A 22,907-nucleotide genomic window follows, 5' to 3' on the forward strand; every position below is an offset into this window, starting at 1 on the left:
ATGCAGTTGTTGCTGCTTTGCATTTTATTCTTATCTTCCTTCTGCAATGATTGCTTTGCATTATTCAGAATGCAAACTGCCATTCTGAAAAATGCTTCTTGTAGGGTAGATGTAAATGCATAGGTACGTATAGATGCAAATTTAGAAATGGTTACTGTGATTTAAATAGAAGAGCAATCCATCTCACTCTCAGAAGGAAGACAATGACCGTGTGCTCCAGTTATCCATGCCCTGGTGACATCCAGGCTGGGTTACTGTAATGCGCTCTGCGTGGGGCTGCCTTTGAAGACGACTCAGAAACATCAGCCGGAGCAGAGTGTGGCTGCCGGGCAACTGGTTGAGCCCAGCTGGTTGGAATCTAAGCGAGACTATTCCAATTGCACTGGACCCAATTTACAGTGCTGGTGATGACCTTTCATGACCTGACTGCGGGTTAGGGAACTGGGTTACTTGAACCTTTGCTTGCACATACAACCTGCCTGCAACTTTCGATCTTTTCCACAGATGATGCTTAGATAGCCATCTGAAAAGGCAGTTAGGTTGAAGGGCACAGGAAACAGGGCCTTCACAGTGGTGACCCACTTTTTGTGGAATTCAGTGCCATGAAGCATCAGGAAGGCTAGATCTTTAAAAATGGGAAACTTAATTCTAACTTTTTCAGTGGCTAATCATAAGCTGTGGAAACATGGTAGAGAATTCCTTCTGATCTGATCTGCCGGTTAATATTGCTTGATTTGTGCTGGTGGGGTGAATTATGAAATGGACGCTTTTAACGGGCTAGAAATTTTGCTTTGCTTGCTGCTGCTTCGGCAATTATTTTGTATCCGGTTTTGCGACAGATTCTCCTTGCGAAGGGCCCCCTAAAATACGTAAAAAGCAAACCAAATAACTGCCTTGGAGTGAAGTGATTGGAGGGTGGAGAGAAAGTGGGTTCGTTTGCAGCTCGGAAAGCAGCAAATCCACCTCCAGCTCTCCTGTAAAGAAAATGACTGCCTGGTTCCACCTGGAGGGAACATTTGCAGTGTCTCAAAAAGCCTGCGGGAGCTGGCCTCCTCACCAGAGATATTTTATCCTGTGCTATCCTCCAAGCCAAGAGGGCTGTGTGTGATGGAGAAGAGGAGAAATGTTCAGAACTGGCCGATCTCTGGAGGGGGGGGGAATAGGGAGAGGCGCCGAGGGAGCCCAGGAATGTCCCATCTCCAGGGTGCCCAGCAAGCTCCTCTCAGCGATGCAATTAATGCGAACGAAGGGAAAGGCGGGCGGCGAACAGAGTGTTGATTCAAGGCGAGCAGCCTTCTCCTCGCCTCCCTGCTCACCAGCCAGCTGGAGAGAGCCAGGCTCTTGGCCCTTCCTTGTCTGCCTTTGTGCTTTCGTTCCTTGGGATTCTTCCCAGGGCAGAGAGCAAGAGGCTTTGGCTATAAGGTGAGTCTGGCAGACACAAGGATCCTTTTCTGCTCTGGCGGCAGGGGGAAAGGTTTTGGGGTGGCAGCATGGCACGCCTGCAGATGGTTTGGCCCTTGCAGGATTTGTGGGTTTAAGTCCTATTCTCCTTTCTGCCCAGGGGAGAGCCAGAGTCTGGACCTTAGGACATTTTGGGGGGGGGATGGAGGGAGGAAACCACTTGCGTATTTGCGCAAAATTTGGGTCATTCGGTTCACAATCCCTGGAAAAGATAATACTTATTATTCGTGTTGGGCAGTAGTAATGTTTTTTTTTTAAAAAAAGATTTGGTTTTATTGAGGTTTTAAGCAGAGATTGGATGGTCATCTGTCAGGGATTCTGTAGCTGTGATCCCTGCATTACGCAGTGTTGGGCTGGGGGACCATTCCAACTGTACAATTCTATGATTTTGTGATTTATAATTACCAGGATCTTGTCCTTCTGGTTTTATGATATTCTCATCCGAAACTTGAAACGTCAGTAAGAATTCCAAATAGTAGCAAATTTCACAGCAGGCTTTTGAACATGACAGACCCTCCGAGTTTCCCTATTTTCCAGGGACAGTCCTGGATTTACAGAAGCTGTCCCTGATTTGACCCTGGAATGTCCCACTTTTCCTTAGGATGTCCCTATTTTCATCAGGGTATAAATAAAATAATAATAATAATTGCTGTTGCTGTTGGAGGGTATGGAGTTATGCAACCAAGGAGATAAGTAACTATACAACCTTTAGAAGACATCTGAAGGCAGCCCTGCAAGGGAAGTTTTTAAATGTTTAATGTTTTATTATGTTTTTATATATGTTGGAAGCTGCCCAGAGTGGCAGGGGTAACCCAGTCAAATGGGTGGGGTATAAATAATAAAATTATTATTGTTATTATTATTGCTGCTACTGCTGTTGCTATGGAATAGGATGTCCCTATTTTCATTGGAGAAATATTGGAGCGTATGTGGTTATAATTATTTGTATATAAAACATTTTTTTGCCGTGTAGTTGAAAATGAATCATTTTGGGGGGTTTTTTTGGACTGTCCCCTAGTTTACCTTAATTTTGAACTAGTTTTTTCAGCAGTAGATGTGGACAATGTTACACAGGAAAAGTGTATGTATGTATGTGTGTGTGTGTGTGTGTGTGTGTGTGTGTGTGTGTGTATATATATATATATATATATATATATATATATATATATATATACACACACACACATACTGTATATATGTTTCTTTAGATGCGGCAACCATGACTGGTGTATTTGTTCAAGCTCAGGGAGTTCAGCGTTCTGTCTTCCCTACAGCTTTTGCTGCTCTTCTGCCAGCTTAGATACAAACGCCAGGCTAGAATCTCTATGGGCCAAACAGGATCTCTATGGGCTGAAAGGCCAACTCAGATTACCGTCCTAGCAGCCAATCAGCTGCCTCCACTTCCCACATCCAAAGGAAGAAGAGATAGAATCTCAGAATTGTAGGGGGAACGCCGAGGCTCATCTACCCCAATCCCCGTGCACTGCAGAAATCTCAAACATCTTTAAAAGGAGATGTTAAATGAATAGAGATCTAGAGATGATCTCACCTGCTCCAGATCCTGGCCTGGGGGCGCTGTAGAGCACCTGTGGCTGGGTAGAGGGCATGCTGGGTGATTGCGGAGGTCCTTACCAGGCTTAGAATAGCATGGAGATTAGCCAAGAGGCTTTGAGATTTGTGCTCTTTTGCCCGGGTCACGAGAAGGCAGCTGGCCATTAGCTTGCGCACCAAGAACTGGGCAAGATGTTCCTCTGTACTCTCCTCCAGCTCTCTTTTCTCCTCAAGGTATGGGCGGCCGCTGTGCCCCTGTGGGTTTGGGGACAGGCTCCATCATCCCCAGGATCCTATCTGCCTCTCCTGATAACCAGAGGCTTTCCTTTCGGAGGCAGCGATGGTTCTGAACAGGGTCAATTTGATTTCAATCAAATCGATTTAAATCACAATTTAAATCACTAGTCAGGAAGACTTGATTTAAATTACTAGTCAGGAAGACTTGATTTAAATCATCATTATTATTATTTTACAGAAAGGCTCATTCTTGCTGGTATAATCTTAATATTTACAACCAGATAAAGGTTTCATTTTCGGAATAATAAATTTTCAGAGTAGTTTTTCAGTTATATCAAAAATTACTGATTTGGTTATGCTATTAGAAATACATTGACAGATAATTATGAAATTTTGTACTGTACTTGATTGGAAGGAGGAAAAAATAATCATTTCCTTAATAACCATTTAAACAATTTATTTAACTAAAACAAATAAAATTATAGCATATGTATCCATGTTTGTTAACTGATGTGGTTATTTTTTCTTTTAAAAAAACTTAGACTGAGTTTTAGCACACATGAAAAACTTAAAACAAATCATAGCCTTAAATAGAATGTAACTCAAATGTAACTTAATGTAACTTAAATAGAAAACTATGTTTAGATTTTTCCTCCAAAAGCATTTTATTTTAAAAATCCAATTTAAATAAAAAAACTGATTTAAATAAAAAAATCCAATTTAAATTTAAAAAATCCGATTTTTAAAATTTATTTTTTAAAAAATCATTGATTTTTTAATTATTTTAAAAACATCTTTATTTCTTCTTTTAAAAAAGAAAATCCATATAAATACAAAAAATAACAGAAACAGTACATAAGATAACAAAAATAAAAACTGAACGTAAAATACAAAACACACAAAATACAAACAAAGAGTTAGAATAAAAAGACAGTACAATAAAATAAAAAGAACTTCCAGATAATGAAATCGGTTCCCTATCACCAATCCTATACCCTTATGTTTCTTCCTTATTATACCAGTATTTCTTCACTATTTTTTGATATTCCTCGGATATGTTAATATATATATGTACAAGTTATTAGACAGATAATTAAAATCAAGGAAGATAGATGCTAATACTAATACACTAATATAAAAAATCATTGATTTTTATCCACCCTGCTTCTGAATACCTGTTGCGGGAAACGGAAGGAGGTGAGAATTTCTCAGGCCCTGCTTCTTTCTTTCCCTTGCGGTTGGCCAGTGCGAGAACAAGACTCTGGGCTCCCTTTGGCCTGTTCCGGCATGCTAATCTTATGTTCTCCAGCTCTCTCACCTCTCTCTCCTCTCCCTGTTTGTCCCTCGCAGGCCCCTGGAAGACAAAGGAAGAACATGAACGAGTTTTTGGGGGACGCCAACATCCCGAGCCACGATCCCCTGCAGCCCTCCAGCGCCTCCTTGCCCAGCAATGGCATCGACACGTGGAAGAACCGGGCTGCCAGCCGCTTCAGCGGGTTCTTTGGTTCCGGCAACAGCGCCAGCCCCTTCACGCGGGTACGTTGCCAGTGCCCAGCACTGCCGCCTGTGGGTTCCTGCAGGCCCTTTTCTTTTGCAGGTGTTTGCAGCTGGGAAGGGTGTCCTGGAGAGGTAGGGAGTCCCCCCCCCCTGCAAAATCAAGTGTTGTCAGATCACGAGGAAGGGTAGCCAGAGACCAAGGAGGAGACACATTCATAGAGGAGGCCATTTGTGATGAGTAGATGGAGCTTCCATGTCCAGAGGTAGTTTGCAGCAGCAGCGGTTGGTCCTTGTTGTCTTACTCTGCTTGTGGGCTTTTGGGGAAGGGCTGGAGCTCAGTGGGTAGAGCAATCTGCTTTGCATCTGGCATCTCCAGCTCGGCCTGAGACCCTGGAGAGCTACCGCCAGCCAGTGTCGACAATACTGAGCTAGATGGACCAATGTCCTGACTCAACAGAAGGCAGCTTCCTAGGTTCCTATCTGGTTTTCCACTATGGGAAGCAGAATGTCTGAGCACAGGCAGTTGTGGCTCATCTCTTTGGGCTGGTTCACCCTTGACCATCCCTCTGGTGCGTGAGGGCGGAGCATGTCGGGGTGGGTGTGGCCTCCTCAAGTCTTGCATGCACACATTTATAGGATGCGCGCACACACAAAAGCAGACAGTCACGCTCTCGCAAGCACACAACCCCCCTTTTCATTGGCTGATCCATGCAGATCAACTAAGGAGGGCAGTTCTTGCCCCCTCAGCGGTTCGTTAGGATGGCCCGCAAAGGTTGCTCTCTGAAAGACACAGCACAAAAGGAAAAGGGCTTGGGAGGGAGGAGGAAAGAAATAAACTCAAGGCCCATCCATACTTAACTTTTCACTTTCTACGGTAGGTGCAAGTCCATGTTTTCCTGCTCCGCACTTTCCCCCCACTCATGAAAACCCACTCTTTTGCGCTGAATTTGGAGAAAACAGCCATTTTTGTTTCCCTCAGATTGCTGTTTGCTCTGATTCAGCAGTGAAGAGTGGGTTTTTGAGGAGAAGGCAGCAGGGCAAAAATAAAAAGCTGTTGGGCACAGTTCCAGAAGGCCCAGGCCATTGCCTAGAAATGTGGAGCAAAGGTAATTGTGGATGAATCTTCAGGCGCTAGTTACCAAGTTCAGTAGGTCATGGAACTGGGTCTAAGTGCAAGGAAAGAGCTGTAGCTTCCTTGCCTTCCGGTGGCCTCAGTTACGGCAGTTGGAGGGAGGCCTGATATCTGTGATATCAGGGGGTCATGTGCCACTAAATACTCTTTTCTGGGAAGCATCGATGGGAGCAGGCTGGTTCCTTCATACCCTATTTTGGCAGGGGACAGAATAGCTCAGCATTAGATGAACAAGTCTTCAAGATTCTATCCTGGCATCACCAGACAGTTCTGGGAAAGACTATTGTCTGAATCCTTGGAGAACCACAGACAGTCATTGTAGACAATACTAAGCTAGATTATTATTATTATTAACAATTATTTAAATTTATTCAGTTATTTTACAAAAGGAACTCAAAATGACGCCGTAATAAACAAACCCATAGGTTTAAAACCAGTAGGCGAGAAAACTCTAGAAGGCAATCCTGTTTTTAATAGGCAGGATTGAAACATCCCAACCTTAACATCTCAAGGTTAATTAATGGCCAAAGGCCTGAAGAAGAACAGGTGGTTTGCCTGGTGCTTAATGATATTTTATTATTCTTTATTATTATAAATTAAATTTATATACAATTTTCATCTGAAGATCACAGAGCGGTTTACAGCATAAAAACACAAAATACACATGACTATAACAAAAACCAACAACCCCCGTCCACAAACATATTTAAAAGGCCATAGATTGCTTAATCAGCCAAAGGCCTGGTTATAGATTTACTACATAACACAGATGAGAGACAAATACACTAAACAGGCACCCGGTGAGTCTCCTTGGGGAGAACATTCCACACGCAGGGAGCCACCACTGAAAAGGCCTGTTCTTGTGTTGCCACTCTCCAGACCTTCTGTGAGGCGGCACACGGAGAAGGGCCTCAGGTGATGTTTGCAAGGCCTGGATCGGTTCATATGGAGAGCATGGACCAGTAGTAGCCTGTTTGGGGAGTAGAAGGCAGATTCCTATACTATTTTGGTCTGGTCTGAGAAGGCTTCTTTTAGGTCCTTGTCCATCCATGATGGGGGGGACCCAGGTGGCGCTGTGGTTAAACCACTGAGCCTAGGGCTTGCTGATCAGAAGGTCGGCGGTTCGAATCCCTGTGACGGGGTGAGCTCCCGTTGCTCGGTCCCAGCTCCTGCCAACCTAGCAGTTCGAAAGCATGTCAAAATGCAAGTAGATAAATAGGAACCGCTACAGCAGGAAGGTAAACGGCGTTTCCATGTGCTGCTCTGGTTTGCCAGAAGCGGCTTTGTCATGCTGGCCACATGACCTGGAAGCTATACGCCGGCTCCCTCGGCCAATAATGCGAGATGAGCGCGCAACCCCAGAGTCGGTCACGACTGGACCTAATGGTCAGGGGTCCCTTTACCATCCATGATACCTACCTCAGGGAACCAGCTGCCAAAGGACAGGAAGCTAGGAGAGGATGTTCCCTTCATTCATTCAGCAGGCCATTATGGGAAACAGGATTCGTACCCTCCTCCTTTCCCCCTCCCCACGTGGTCCCGCACAACACCCCTGTGAGGAAGGCTCGGTTGAGAGGCAGTGGCTGGCCCCAGGTGAGCTTCATGACTCAGCGGGGATTTGAACCTTGGTCTCTCCCAGGCACTACAACCAGGGCACCACCCCTGGCACCGCACAGCAGCACCCCCAGGCTTCCTTTTTCAGCCCTCCTTTCTGTGCCCCTCTAGGAGATGGACAAGATGGAGCAGCTGGAAAGCAGGCTCAACTCCTACAGCCACTTTGGCCTCCCCAAGTTCCCCCAGCAGCTCCGCTTCGATCAGGATTCCTGGGAAGAGGAGGAGGAGGATGACGATGCCGCCTTGTGCCTGGAGGACAGCTGGCAGGAGATCATTGAGGGCACAGAGGTGAGGTCTGATCAGCTGGCACTTCAGAATACACACAACTAAATTTGTGGAAATCTGCACGCCTGGATGAGGTGTAGGCTGGCTGCTGCTAGTTTAGGTGGCTTTTTATTTCTTTAAAGGGATTGGACAGATTCAGGTCTGCCCGTGGAACCTCCACTTTTAGGAACAGTATGCCTGTATGCTGGGGTCAACCAATAGGGCAGGGGTTTGCTTTCAATAATAATAATTTTATTATCCATACCCCACCATTCTGGGCGGCATATCTAAAAACATCAAGCATTAAAAACATCCTGATACAGGGCTGCCTTCAGATGTCTTCTAGAAGTTGTGTACAGTAGTTCTTTATCTCCTTGACATCTGAAGGGAGGGCATTCCACAGGTAGGGTGCCACTACCAAGAAGGCCCTCTGCCTGGTTCCCTGTAGCTTTGCTTCTCGCAGTGAGGGAACCGCCAGAAGGACCTCGGAGCTGGACCTCAGTGTCCGGGCTGAGCAATGGGGGTGGAGATGCTCCTTCAGGTATACAGGGCCGAGGCCGTTTAGGGCTTTAAAGGTCAGCGCCAACAATTTGAATTGTGCTCGGAAACATACTGGGAGCCCTGCTTGTGGGCTCCCCAGAAGCTTTGAGCCTGCCAATTCACTGCGCTACTGACTCTTTGGAGGAAGCAGGGCTGTCAGCTGATGGACGGTCCCTTTGAGCCTTTCTTGGCCTTGGTTTTCCTTTGGTGTCAGGTGATTGACAGGTGGCTGGGGCCCCAAGCACTCTTCAGATCGGTCCTCTGGGGGTGGGGAAACCCAGGATGTAGTTGGCTGGGTTCATTTCCCCACCCTTGGGAGGAATGGATTCAGAAGGGGGCTTGTCATATTCTTAGGGAAGTAATGGTAAAAAGAAGAACCTCCTAACCTTGCTTCTGCCTCTTAACCCTCCTAGGTTTTGACACGCCGGCAATGCCACCAGCAGGAAGCTATTTGGGAACTGCTGCACACAGAAGCCTCCTACATAAGGAAACTGAAGGTCATCACAGATGTAAGCGTTTTAGATGAAGGGATGTGTTTCATAATAATAATGATGATGATGATGATAATAATAATAATAATAATAACAACAACAATAATAATATTTATTTATTATTTATACCCTGCTCATCTGGCTGGGTTTGAGGACACAGAAGTCTTGAAGCATATTCATTCATAAAAAATATTTAAATACTGCTCTTCATTAATACACACACACACACACACACACACACACACACACACACCAGTGTGGTTTATAAAAAAAAAATACAGGCAGCCCCCTGTCGAAACATGTTCAGTATGTGTGTGACCATGTACAACCACATCGTGCCGAACCTGGAAGTTACCCGGAAACATCATAAAGATGCCACTGAAACGTCACTAAAAGGGCGGAATGGGGGGGATGGGGCAGAACGGGGAGTTTGCAGGCTTTTTCAGTGAGTTTCAATTATACACCATACGTGCGGTGTCTCAGAATGTAACCCCTGCATAAAACCATACAATGCAAACGATATATAAAAAAGTTTAAACCAGAAATGTAGTACCTTTATTCATGGAACAATGTGCTCTCAATTGCCTGCATAAATGCCTGATGGAATAGAAAAGTTTTCAGCAGGTGTTTAAAAGTTGAAAGACAAGGTGCCTGCTGAAACTCTAGTGGCAGGGAGTTCCACAGAACAGAACAGACACTGAAGACTCCGTTCCTTGCTTTTGTCAAATGAGCGGCACCTGCTCGGGGAACGACCGACGATGCTCCTGCCGAGGATCTTGGTGGCCCAGCTGAGATAGAAGGGTTCAGGTGGTCCCTGGGATACCCTGGGGCTGAAGCTGTTCAAGGCTTTGTCAATTAATGCAAGGACCTTGAACCAGGCTGCATAGTAGATGGGCAGGCAGGGCTGGTGCTTTAACTAAGGCGTCACATGTTCTCAGCCAGATGCCCCCATCAACAATCTGGCCACCACATTCTGCACCAGCTGGAGTTTTCAAACCAAGACCAAGAGCAGCCCCACAGAGAGTGCATTGCAGTCATCCAGCCTTGAGGTTGCCAATGCATGAAATACAGTGGTCATTCTATCCTTGCCCAGGAAGCCTCCCTTTCCCTTCGCTTAAAGCAGTGTCAGATCCAAACCCCTGGATCATGCCCAACATCATGTTTGCTGGCTCTCTAACCAAATGGCGACCCCCCACAACCGAGCCCCATGGCAATAGCTCATTTTTCTCTCTCTCTCTCTCTCTTTCCTCCTCAGCTGTTCCTGTGTTGCCTGTTGAACTTACAGGAATCGGGGCTGCTTTGTGAGGTAAGCATCCTCTCCCGTTGAACATGGCTGTTGCCCCAGAAACGTCAGGTGTCACCCTCCGGGGCCAAACCTCACTTTCCTGTGCCAGTAGTGGTCTGCCTCCTGTTCCCGGTGGCTTTGTAGCAGAACACCATCTCTGCAGCACCCTCCCCTGTGCCATCTCTGCAGCACCCTCCCCTGTGCCCCGCTGGTCTCTTATCTGCTCTGAGGAAGTGGCCCAGTTTTTCTCTCTCCCCCCCACCCCCATTTCTGACAAGAAACCGTCTTGCGATCTTTCACTGTTTGGAGAAATACCTTAACCACACGACGCTCTGGCAGGCTTGTGGCACACAGAAGCTATTTAAAGAGATGAAAGAGATATATGCCCAAGGCAACTCTTGCATCATTCAAATGCTTCTCTTGGGTCCCAGCGGTGCGTTGATCAGGTTTCCCCAACAAAAGCACACTCAACCTGTTTGATCAAGAAGGAATGCCGGATAAATTGTAGTTGCATCAGGCTGCAGAGCAGAGCTCCATCCTTTAGATGCCTTTAGGATTCCCCTATTCTGGAAGTTTTTCCATCCCAGCTATCACTTTAAGAACTGTCGCCTGAGTTTTCAACAGTTTGGGATGACTTTGATTGATTGATTGATTGCATTTCTATCAGGCCTTCTTTCCTCTAAGGCAGGCATGTCAAACTTGCGGCCCTCCAGATGTTTTGGCCTACAACTCCCATGATCCCTAGCTAGCAGGACCAGTGGTTGGGGAAGATGGGAATTGTAGTCCAAAACATCTGGAGGGCCGCAAGTTTGACATGCCTGCTCTTAAGGAGTTCAAAGTGGCATACATAGTTTCCCCCCCCCCTCATTTCTTCCCCACAACAACCCTGTGAGTTAGGTTAGGCTGATAGTCAGTGACAGGCCCCAGGTCATCCAATGCGGTTTGGGACACAGCAGGGTGAGGTGATTTGAACCCTGGTCTCTCCCGGGTCCTGCTCTAACTGCCACACCACCCTGCCACCTCTTGTGTTATGGAATAACAGAATCATAGAACCGTTGAGTTGGAGGGGTTACCCCAGGTGTCATCTAGTCCAACCCCCCCCACAATGCAGGAATCTCACCTAAAGCATCCATGGCAGATGGCCATCCAACCTTTGCTTAAAAACCTCCAAGGAAGGAGAGTTTTCCCGAGGGAGACCATTGTACTTCCGAACAGCTCTTACCGTCTGAAAGCTGAAATAATCTGGTGGTGGATCGGAAGGAGATTCGGGACAGATGAGAGGCACTGTAGACTTTCATGCCCTTTGCACTTTCTTTGTGGGACACCGCGTGTTGGAAGCTGCTGGAGTGGGTGGCTTTGAAAGGGTGTTGACCAAATTCATGGTCGAGTCTGGGTGCTGGGTGCATGTGTGCATCTCTCGATGGCTCCTGCCATGGTGCCTGCGTGGCATCTCTGTTCTGAGAGAACGGTGTGCACTGAATGACAGTAGCAAGTGATAGTCTGACCTGGGGGGGGGGGGCTCTTCTTGGAAGGTGACTCAAGTGCAGGGCCAGATTTAGGTTTGATGAGGCCCTAAGCTACTGAAGGTAATGGGGCCCTTTATATGTCCAGCTGTCCTTTGTCAACAAATTGCAGCTGTTTTTTGTGTTGAATATATGCTATATGGTAATTTATGGACCTAATAGGTATCTAAAGCCATTTGCACATGTTGCCATGCAACCGGTCCATGCAGAATGTAGGCACCCTATATATAGAAATGAGCAAACCAGTGATATTTTAGGGAGCAGGCTAGCAGGCGGGGCCCATTACTCACATCATAGGAGCCTACACAACACAAAACACTGTTGCTGTATGTAGGTCTTATTTTATTTGTTTTTTTCATCTTATATTTTGGAAATGTACATCCAGGTTTTTTTTTCTTTAGGTTTTTTGGGGGTCCCCAAGAGAGTGGGGCCCTAAGCTACAGCTTGTTTAGCTTATACGTAAATCCAGCACTGCTCGAGGGTGTAAGAAGGGTCTCAGAGTCTGCTTCCCCCCACTCTGCAGGTGGAAGCTGAGCGTCTTTTCAGCAACATCCAGGAAATCATCCAGTTGCACCGTGCTCTCTGGAGAAGCGTCATGGCCCCTGTTTTGGACAAGGCCAGGACCAGCCGGGCTCTGCTAGACCCCACAGACTTCTTCAAGGGCTTCAAGATGGTAGGTGTGCATGCAGTGAGTGTGCCAAATGTGGGTGCAGCCAGGAGAGGGTGGTGCGTTGTTCCTGAAAATGAGCAACAGCTGGAGACCATTCCATTGTCCCAGAACTGCAGCAGCAGAGTTGCGGGAAAGGCCTCCTACCCCAGCTCTGAAGCACGTTCTGTTTTATTATACCAACACGTTGTAATGAAGGTTGAAATCTGGCTGTTGAAGGTGCCACAAGCGAGGCAAGTCGCCCGGCAGGGGGCACTGAGAGGCCGAGAAAGAGGGCCGGGCAATCTGGTGTCAGCTTGGTTTTGATCCAATAGTTGGACCTGAACCAGAGCGAGCAGCTTTTCCAGGACCAAATGCAACCCAACAGACTCCTCGTAAAAAGTGGTCTCTGCTGAGCTGGTAGCTGCAGTACCATCTCTGGCCATCAACAGGGGTGGTGCTAGAGAGCAGAAGGGAGAAGGGAGTCTAGCTCCTAGAATCTGCCGTTTTGGACCACTGCACAGGGCCAGTTGGGTTGCTCAGGGGGCTCTTGCTCTCCTCTGCTGCTCCTGCCTCCCTGCACCCATGTCTTCAGTCTGATGCTTTTCTCTTGCAGTTTGGCTCCCACTTCAAGCCTTACATCCGCTACTGCATGGAGGAGGAAGGCTGCATGGAGTACATGAGGAACTTGTTGCGGGACAATGAACTATTTCGCATCTACGTCACGGTAAGGAGGCTGTTTCCAACCCACCCACCCCTCTCTTTGTGACCATCCTACAAATCCCACACCTGCCATTGTCCTCAAAGTTGAGTCCTACATTCAGAAAAGCTGAAGGCATCCATCACCAGCAAGTCAAATGCTGGCTAGGTAGACGTGCCAGCGCCCAATGCTCACCTCTCCTAGTCATGCGGGGCTGTTTAAGCCCCACACTTTAGCAGTGCTATGTGGTTAGCTCAGTTGGTTGGAGCATGGTGCTGATAGCTCCAAGGTTGTGGGTTTGATCCCTGTACAGGCCAGCTGTATCTTCCTGCACTGCTGGGAATTGGACAAAGTGACCCTGGTGGTCCCTGCCAATGATACAATTCTATAATTAATCCTCTCTGATTATTGCTTGGCTAAAAGAGGGGAACAATCTTAAAAGCAGCTTCAAAACGGCTCCGGAGGTTCTGTGGAAGCGGCGGGTTGGTGATGGCAGAGGTACTAGCCAATAGGTGCTTTTCCTTTTCCTCGATTGGTCCGAACCAGGCAGACAGTCTGCAGAGTGGACTGTTGCTGTTTTTACAGAGTTTTGTCTGGAGGCCGAGACAGAACTATTGAAAACACCAAGAATTGCCCATTCTTTAGAATATGAGTCTGTCTTTCACCTAGGGCTCCTTTTGGAAACTGTCCGTTCCTAGGCTGGTTGTGGCTTGCAGCATGGGCGTTTTTCCAGGGCTGGCTTGTGTTCCTGATGGGAGCTAAGACCCTGGCTAGTAGTGACGGACTGGCTAGTGGCCTGTTTCTTGGCTCCAGGAACTGACGCTTCCCTTCTTCCACTTGCAGTGGGCCGAGAAGCACAAACAGTGCAATCGGCTCAAGCTGAGCGACATGCTAGTGAAACCTCACCAGCGCCTCACCAAATACCCTCTGCTGCTGAAGTCGGTGCTTAAGAAGACGGAAGACCCCCACACCCGAGAGGCCATCATCACCATGGTAAAGTGTTGCCAGTGAGCTTTGGTACACCTGCTAGCGTAGGTGATGGTGTGTTGGGAGATGCAAGGAATTCAGCAAACGCTTGCACCCAAATCCATCTCAGGAAGGGCTGGGATTCCGTTGGGATGGGGAGAAACACACTTCAGTTTGCATTTGAAGGTGAACCTACCTAACGCTGGCAAAGTCTAGCCAAGATGGAACCTCCACCACCCGAAGCAGTCTACCTCTAAGGATTTGATTCAAGGGGAGGACTACAGCAAGAGAGGGCTGTTGCATTCACACCCTGGTTTGGGGGCTTCCTGGAGACATCTGGCCTGAGCCAGCCTCCCCAAACCGTGTGACTTCCCGATGTTGCTGGATACCCATCACCCTCCATCAGCGCTGAACCACTGGCTGCTGGGAGTTGTAGATCAGCACAGCTGGAAGGCAACCGATTTGGGGGAGCCAGGTGCCGCCCTCGCCTTATTGCTGCCTTCCCCTGGGTATAACCTCTGGCGGGCTTCCCTCCTCCCAGATCAACTCGGTGGAGCGCTTCATCAACCACATCAACTCGCGCATGCGCCAGAGGCAGGAGCAGCAGCGCCTGGCCAGCATCTTGAGCCACATCGATGCCTACGAGGTGGTGGAGGGAAGCAATGATGAAGTGGACAAGGTGGGTGGCGAGGCTGTGAGTGCGACGTGGGGGAGAAGGGTGGGCAAAGGGTGCCCGAGATGGCAGTCTGGGCTGGGTGGGTGGAGGGAAGAAGAAGAGTTTGAATTTGATATCCCGCTTTATCACTACCCGAAGGAGTCTCAAAGCGGCTAACATTCTCCTTTCCCTTCCTCCCCCACCACAAACACTCTGTGAGGTGAGTGGGGCTGAGAGACTTCAAAGAAGTGTGACTAGCCCAAGGTCACCCAGCAGCTGCATGTGGAGGAGCGGAGACGTGAACCCAGTTCCCCAGATTACGAGTCTACCGCTCTTAACCACTACACCACACTGGCACCTGAACTCTTTTGGCTTTAACCCCCTTTCCTCAGATCCTGAAGGAGTTCTTGCGCCTGGACCTGACAGCCCCCATCCCAGGGACCTCCGCCGAGGAGACGCGGCAGCTTCTGCTGGAGGGAAGCCTTAAAATGAAAGAAGGCAAAGACAGCAAGGTAAGCCCTGATGGGCAAGGGAAACGTTCTTCTTGATAGTACTATTGCAACTCAGACTAGGGGATCTCATGTGATTCAGTCCGGAACTTCCACCCGCAAAGCCAGAGGCTGAGACACTGCCTTTGCATGCAGAAAGCTAGGCAGAAAGGCATTTTCCCTGACATGCTAGCTTCACATGTGCAGAGAGGGGTGGAGAGGATTTTTTTTTGGGGGGGGGGGTTACGTTTCACTTGCAGACTGATGTTGTGCACAGCATCCCTCTTCCTCTCTAGAAAGGGTCCCCATTCCTGCCCCCTTCTCTCTCCCCCGCCCCTGCATGCTCCATACAGGATGCTCTGATCGTTTGGGGTCTTTTTCTTCTCCAGATGGATGTTTACTGCTTTCTCTTCACGGACCTCTTCCTCATCACCAAACCAGTGAAGAAGGCCGAACGCACAAAGGTCATCCGCCAGCCATTGCTGGTTGACAAGCTGGTGTGCCGTGCACTCAAGGATCCTGGTGAGGGGTGTTTGTGAGTTGGGTAATTTTTCACAGGCAACTGGTATATGTCTGCACTGTAGGATCAACCCCTTGAGCTGTGCCACAGCCATGGCCTCGATCCTGATCCCCCTGCAACTGCTTTTTTGTAAACAAAGCACTCATCCACTTGTTGTTGTTATTTGTATACTGCGTTATACCCACATAAAAACACATAATAATAATAATAATAAAGGTAAAGGGACCCCTGACCATTAGGTCCAGTCGTGACCGACTCTGGGGTTGCGCGCTCATCTCGCATTATTGGCCGAGGGAGCCGGCGTATAGCTTCCAGGTCATGTGGCCAGCATGACAAAGCTGCTTCTGGCAAACCAGAGCAGCACATGGAAACGCCGTTTACCTTCATTTTAAAAGGGCATTGGAATGTCAATCAGCCAAAGGCCTGGTTAAAGAGGAATGTTTTTGCCTGGCGTTTATAATGAACCTCCCTGCGGAGAGCATTTCACAAATGGAAGTTTAGTGTGGATTTTTGTGGTGCCATCCACGCTATGTTCTCCCTATCCAGCCGGCAGCCCAGTTTCTCGACAGTAAACTCGGATATTCCCAATCCAGGGAAAATCTGCGGGCATAAGTTGCCCTGTGATAAGGGCTGTGTGATCCTGGCCCTGCAGAATGTCGAAACCTGCTCCAAAGGAATCCAGATTTTTGTTTCTGCCATCGATGAAGATAAATCATAGAAAGGGAGGAGGGGATGGAATGCCTCTTAGTTTGCACAATCCCTTAGCAGTCCTAAGGAGCCTGATCTTGGGAGGCTGAACATCAGAAGAGCCTGCTGGATCAGGCCAATGGCCCATCTAGTCCAGCATCCTGTTCTCGCAGTGGCCAAACAGATGCCTGTGGGAAACCACCCAGCAGGATTCAAGCGCAGGATACCAGCAACTGGTATTCAGAAGCATTGCTTCTGGAATTTTTTTTTTACTTCTGTTTGCCTGTTCTGAGCCTCCCAACATTCGGCTTCCTTGGATATCCATGAGTTTTAGTGTTAGGAGAGGGGAACTGTGGAGAGTTAAGCATTGCCCCTCCTGCAGGAGGCGGCCGCCGACTTGGGTGGCTTCAGAATGGATTTGGTCAAATTCGTGGAGGATAAAGCTATATCAATGACTACCAGCCATGATGGCCATGTGCTGCTTCCATGGTCAGAGGCAGCAATGCTTCTGAACACCAGTTGCTGGAAACCACAGGAGGGGGACAGTCCTCCCTTGGGTCCTCTTTGTGGGCTCCCCATTGGGCCACCTGCTGCTGCGAGACCAGGATGCTGGACTAGGTGGGCCACTGGCCTGATCCAGTAGGCTCATCGACCTGTCCTGAATCTTCCACCATTCAGCTTCCGGAAGCCGAGCTTGTGCCGGCGGCAGCTTTCCCTTGTCACCTGCACACAGGAGTAACCACTAACCTAACTCCAGACTCCCTCCCTTGTCTTCTTCATCAGGTTCCTTCCTGCTGATCTACCTGAATGAGTTCCGGAGCGCGGTGGGAGCCTACACCTTCCAGACCAGTGGGCAGTCTCTGTGCCGGAGCTGGATCGAGGCTGTCTGCAATGCCCAGGTGGGTGCTGTGGGAACCAAGAGGATTTCCCCGAAAGGTGGAGGTTGTGGGCACTCTGTTGCCTCTGCAGACTTTGCTGGACTACAACTCCCATCATCCTTGACCACGCTGGATGTGTTTGATGGGAACAAGTCCAGCAATACTTGGAGGGATGCACATTCCCCATTCCTACCCAAGGAGGACCTCCTCCTCTCCTTCATTTGAGGTTTTTTAAGAGAGGTCAGATGGCCGCCTGCCAGGGATTCTTGAGCAGCGATTACTGCATTGCAGTGGGATGGACTGGATGATCATCGGGACCCATTCGAACTCTACCATACTGTGATTCTATGAATAGATTTCTTTTGCTGCAGATAAATTTCCTTATACCCCAGCTATAGTGATTGACTTAAATTGGTATTAACACATTTAAAGGTATCCCTGACTGTGAGGTCCAGTCATGGACGACTCTGGGTTTGTGGCGCTCATCTTGCTCTATAGGCTGAGGGAGCCAGCATTTGCCCGCAGACAGCTTCTGGGTCATGTGGCCAGCATGACAAAGCCGCTTCTGGCGAACCAGAGTAGCGCGCAGAAACGCCGTTTACCTTCCCGCTTGGAGCGGTACCTATTTATCTACTTGCACTCTGATGTGCTTTCGAACTGCTAGGGTGGCAGGAGCTGGGATCGAGCAACGGGAGCTCACCCTGTCGCGGGGATTCGAACCGCCGACCTTCCGATCGGCAAGCCCTAGGCTCTCTGGTTTAACCCACAGTGCCACCCGCATCCCTATTAATACATTTAGTAATTTCTAAATTTGCAAGTGAAGTTCTCTTTCCTTCTTCCTGTGTGAGGTTTTAATTTTCATCTATTGTTCCTTTATTTCTTTATCCGGTCCGGTATACCTGAAGGAGCGTCTCCACCCCCATCGTTCTGCCCGGACACTGAGGTCCAGCTCCGAGGGCCTTCTGGCGGTTCCCTCATTACGAGAAGCCAAGTTACAGGGAACCAGGCAGAGGGCCTTCTCGGTAGTGGCACCCACCCTGTGGAATGCCCTCCCACTAGAGGTCAAAGAGAACAATTACCAGACCTTTAGAAGGCATCTCAAGGCAGCCCTGTTTAGGGAAGCTTTTAATGTTTGATGGATTTCTGTATTTTAGAATTTCTGTTTTTTTTTTTGGAAGCCGCCCAGAGTGGCTGGGGGAACCCGGCCAGATGGGCGGGGTATAAATAATAAATTATTATTATTATATTATTATTATTATGTCCGTAATAATTATTCCTGGTCTCCTTTGTGCCGCCTTACCCATGGTTTGTTCAACAAACCACAAATTGTCTCACAGAGGAGCAAAGAAGCCATGGTTTGTTTTCTAGATGCTCTCTCTCTCTCTTCTTGCACCCTTTCAGTTTGGGGAGTGCCTGGCATGGGGTGGGTTCAAACCGAACACCAAGCCATTAAAGCAAGCCATGGTTTGCAAGCTAATGACAAACCATGTTTGTTATCACAGAATCATAGACTTGTAGACTTGGGAGGAACCCAAAGGCTCATCTAAGTCCAACCCCCAGCATTGCAGGAAAACAAGCCATGGTTAATCTTGCTGGGCTAATTTGGATGTTCAAACCAAACCATGGTTTGGTGCAGTCTGCAGTCTGCTGCAGTCTGCTTCTGGGGATGTTTCTCTGCAGCTTCTAGTCCAGCCGTTGGGAGTTCTCTGTTTTCTTGTGTCTCTGGAGTCACTGCGAAGTATTAAAAAGTGCTGATCGTTGGCCTATACTATAGCAACTTGCATAAAAACTGCATATGCTCATTCATATGCCTAGATGCATCTTGAGCAAATTGAGACGGCGAGTGCTTGGTGCAAACCGTGCTGTAATGACACCCCTCCGCTGTAGTATCTGCTGGGTCTTCCTACTTACCTGATCCCTCCTGTGCCTTCTTGCAGAACAAGTTGCAGCACCTCCGCCTGCAGGAGCACCAGCGCAGCCAGCATCAGCTGCAAAGCCTCGAGGAAGAAGAGGAGGAGGAAGAAGAAGAAGAGGAGGAGGAAGAGGAGGAAGAGGACGGAGAGAGTGGCACCTCGGGAGCCAGCTCCCCCACCATCCTCCGCAAGAGCACCAACAGCTTGGACTCACAGCAGTGGTATGCAGGGAGACAGGCAGGAGCAGAGGGGGCTTTGTTTTTGGTCTGAGGGCCACATGTCCTCCTGCACAGCTTTCCAGGGGCCACATGCCAGTGCCGAGTGTGGCCGGAAGGAAAAGTAATGCTTATTGTGTAAAGAAGGCCATTTTCCAGCCATGCACGAACAAGAGGCTTCCCCTCTACACCCACCCACACCACAGTTTAGATCTACCTGGATAGCTCAGCTGATTAGAGCATGGGGCTGCTAATGCCAAGGTTGCAGGTTTGATCCCCTTGTGGGACAGCTGCCTATTCCTGCATTGCAGGGGGATTGGACAAGATGATCCTCAGGGACCCTTTCATTGAGGTGTGTGAAGCAGGGTTCCTGAGAGGCATGGCCTGGGGAGCAGGGATATTCTTTAGGGAGAATCGTGAGCGCCATATACAGAGGGCCGCATGTGGCCCCTGAGCCACAGGCTCCGGTATTGACATAAGGCAGTGGTTTTCATGCAGTATGCTGTAGCACCCTGGGGTGCCTTGAATGATGGTCAGGGGTGCCACGGGCAATGCTGGCCTCTGTCCCACTTCCCTTCCTCCCCTTCCTCCGACGCCCTCTCGCGTCTCTGCTTTTGTAGCATTCAGTGCAGAAGAACTGAATGCTACAAAATCCATGTTAAGAACTGTGCCAAAAATATGTTTTTAAATATATATATATATATATATATATATATATATATATATATATATATTAAAAAAACTACTTGCTCACCTCTGGTGGAGGAGGGTCCATCTTATCCCCTCACACTTCTCCCCATACCTGGTGAACAGTTGAAGTGCACTTTCGGTCTCTTAATTCAGAAATGAAAGAGCCAGCCTCACCTGTCAGAAGTTTTGGAAACATTCCGATTACAAAATATCCTCATTCATGTGCCACAAACCTCCGATAGGGGCAGCAAGAACCTCGATTCTCCCTCAGTCCCCAAAATGCCTGGTGGAGTAAAAGTAGTCCAGGAATTAGATTTAGGGAATCATGTGTCCTCAAAGGAAAAGGGTGGTCCATCGCGGAGGGGTCACCATAGGAAGGCCCTTACCTTGTTTTTTCCGAACATTTAGTCAAATTGGCTCCCAGTATGTTTCCGAGCACAATTCAAAGTGTTGGTGCTGACCTTTAAAGCCCTAAATGGCCTCAGTCCAGTATACCTGAAGGAGCGTGTCCACCCCCATTGTTCTGCCCGGACACTGAGGACCAGTGCCGAGGGTCTTCTGGCGGTTCCCTTGTTGCGAGAAGCCAAGTTGCAGGGAACTAGGCAGAGGGCCTTCTCGGTAGTGGCACCCACCCTGTCGAACGCCCTCCCATCAGATGTCAAAGAGAACGCCCCCCTCATTCAGCCTGGACACTGAGGTCCAGGGCTGAGGGCCTTCTGGCGGTTCCCTCATAGCGAGAAGCCAAGTTACAGGGAACCAGGCAGAGGGCCTTCTCGGTAGTGGCACCCACCCTGTGGAACGCCCTCCCATCAGATGTCAAAGAGAAAAACAGCTACCAGAGTTTTAGAAGACACCTGAAGGCCGCCCTGTTTAGGGAGGCTTTTTAATGTTTAATCGATTATTTTATTTTATTTTTCTGTTGGAAGCCACCTAGAGTGGCTGGGGAAACCCAGCCAGATGGGCAGGGTATAAATAATAAATTATAATAATAATTATATATATATATATATATATATATATATATATATATATATATATATATATATATAAGTCTCCTCTCTTGAAATCAAGCCCAATTTGATCTTAAAAGCTAATGCAACCAGCATTATGATGTCTCCCTGCCTCTTCTTTGCAGCCTCTCTGATGGGTCCACTGAGACCATCTCCGTTGTGGTGGTAGATGCCAGCGAAGGCCCCCCTTCCCCCGACTTCGAGGTGGGTCCCTTCAGCTCCCAGTCCGACGAAGCATCCATCAGCACCACAGCTTCCTCCACAACACCCACCATGGAACTGGGCGAGGCCCTCCCTGCCAGCACCGCCAACCACTGCCTCAAACCGGAGTCCGGGTCGTGCCGCTCGGCCTCCATCGACAGCGCCTATGGCACCCTGTCGCCCACTTCCTTCCAGGAATTTGCAGATCAACAGCAGCGTCAGCAGCAACAGCAGCAGCGGCAACAGCAGGAGGAGACTGGTGGGTCTACAGAGCAGGAGGACGGCGCCCCCACCTCCTCACAACGGAACGGCTCGCCGAAACTGCGGCGGCAGGTGCCAGTCCAGCTGCTGCCTGCCAAGACCAAGGTGCTCAAGTCCAAATCGGAGGCAAACCTCTTGCAGATGCTGCCAGCGTCCCTGCAGCTGGCCCAGAGCAAGAGCCTCTCTGAACTCTGCCCGGCCATGTTCCTGCTGGGCTCCCCGCGGACTAATGGGCCCCAGGGCCACAGACTGGGCAAAGCAGGGCGGGGGGCCGGCGGGGGCGGCAGCAGCAGCAGCAACAGCAGCACCTCGGAGCTGTCTGAGGCCGAGGAGGGTTCGCCAGCCGGGCTCTGCGTTTCCCCCGAGTTGCCCGCCGCCTCTGCGGGGCTGCAAGCGCCTTGCTGGCTGGGCAGAGAGTGCCGGGGAGAGGAGCTGCCTGCCGCCCGCCGGACTCTGTCGGACCCGCAGGCGAGCCAGCACCGCAAGCTGACGCTGGCGCAGCTCTACCGGATCCGAACCACGCTGCTGCTCAACTCCACGCTCACTGCCTCGTGAGTGCTGCTGGGGAGACTGGGCAGGGCTGGGGGGAGTGGGGGGGAGAGAAGTGGAATTATATGCTACTGTGGTTAAACTACAGAACTCCCTTCCACAGGAGGCAGGGGTGGCCACCAATTTGGGTGGCTTTAAAAGAGGATTGAATAAATTCGTGGAGGGGAAGGCTGGCGATGGCTGCTAGCCATGAGGGCCCTCCAACATTTTCCAGCAGAAAGTCAGGACATGTGTCAGCTGGCTTGCTCGGGAGCATGACACCAAATGATGCGCATGTCGGCTGATCGCCTCCCCTGCTGCAGCCCCTACCTGGTAGCTGCTCTCTTCCCTCCTCACTCACTTCTTCCACCCATGCTGCATCTCATGCCCCCATAACGGGGCAACAGCTTTGGCGGTGGCAGAGAGGGGCCAGCAATAGCATTGTGCGAGTCCGTCGCCTCCCCTTGAGTGCGGAAATGCCTTCCCCATGCACAAGGGTTCAACTTCCTGAAGTGCAAGCCCTGGCCCATCATACTCCCGTGTTTGTCAGTAGCGCTGGAGCGGGGAGATGGGACATTCCTGAATGAAAGCAGAAGCCAGGGTTTCTTCTGCAATTCCGTGAAGTTCCCGGGAAAACAGGGACACTTGACGGTTATGTGCCCATTCTCTGGGGTCAGAGGCAGTGCTGCTTCTGAATACCAGTTGCTGGAAGCCGCAGGAGGGGAGAATGTTACTCTTGTGCTCAGGTCCTACTTAAGGGTTTCCCAATAAAGGCATCTGGTTGGCCCCTATGAGAACGGGAAGCTGGACTGAATGGGCCTGATCCAGCAAGGCTCCTCTTATGTAGAGGCTTCAGCTCTCTTCCTGATCCTCTCTCACCCACTTTGTTCCGCTACCTCCAGCTTCACACTCTCCTTTTGCAAGAACTTAGCTAACAGTAGAAACAGGGCTTGT

General features: G+C 49.2%; 1 protein-coding gene across 6 annotated transcripts in view; it reads left to right on the plus strand.

The window, feature by feature from the left end:
* The window catches only part of PLEKHG5 (pleckstrin homology and RhoGEF domain containing G5), a 113,931-nt gene that overhangs the window by 88,204 nt on the left and 2,820 nt on the right, over positions 1-22,907 (plus strand). For all 6 annotated transcript variants that reach the window (XM_035117805.3, XM_035117807.3, XM_035117810.3 and 3 more), the window contains 13 exons: positions 4,600-4,785; positions 7,604-7,780; positions 8,710-8,805; positions 10,043-10,093; positions 12,119-12,268; positions 12,858-12,968; positions 13,785-13,934; positions 14,449-14,586; positions 14,955-15,074; positions 15,440-15,572; positions 17,041-17,156; positions 19,073-19,269; positions 21,089-21,976. In XM_035117805.3, coding sequence (XP_034973696.3) covers positions 4,600-4,785; positions 7,604-7,780; positions 8,710-8,805; positions 10,043-10,093; positions 12,119-12,268; positions 12,858-12,968; positions 13,785-13,934; positions 14,449-14,586; positions 14,955-15,074; positions 15,440-15,572; positions 17,041-17,156; positions 19,073-19,269; positions 21,089-21,976 — 2,513 coding nt within the window. The remainder of the gene's footprint in view (positions 1-4,599; positions 4,786-7,603; positions 7,781-8,709; positions 8,806-10,042; positions 10,094-12,118; positions 12,269-12,857; positions 12,969-13,784; positions 13,935-14,448; positions 14,587-14,954; positions 15,075-15,439; positions 15,573-17,040; positions 17,157-19,072; positions 19,270-21,088; positions 21,977-22,907) is intronic.

Source organism: Zootoca vivipara, chromosome 6 (genome assembly GCF_965207765.1).
Source record: "Zootoca vivipara chromosome 6, rZooViv2.hap1.1, whole genome shotgun sequence".
NCBI lineage: Eukaryota > Metazoa > Chordata > Lepidosauria > Squamata > Lacertidae > Zootoca > Zootoca vivipara.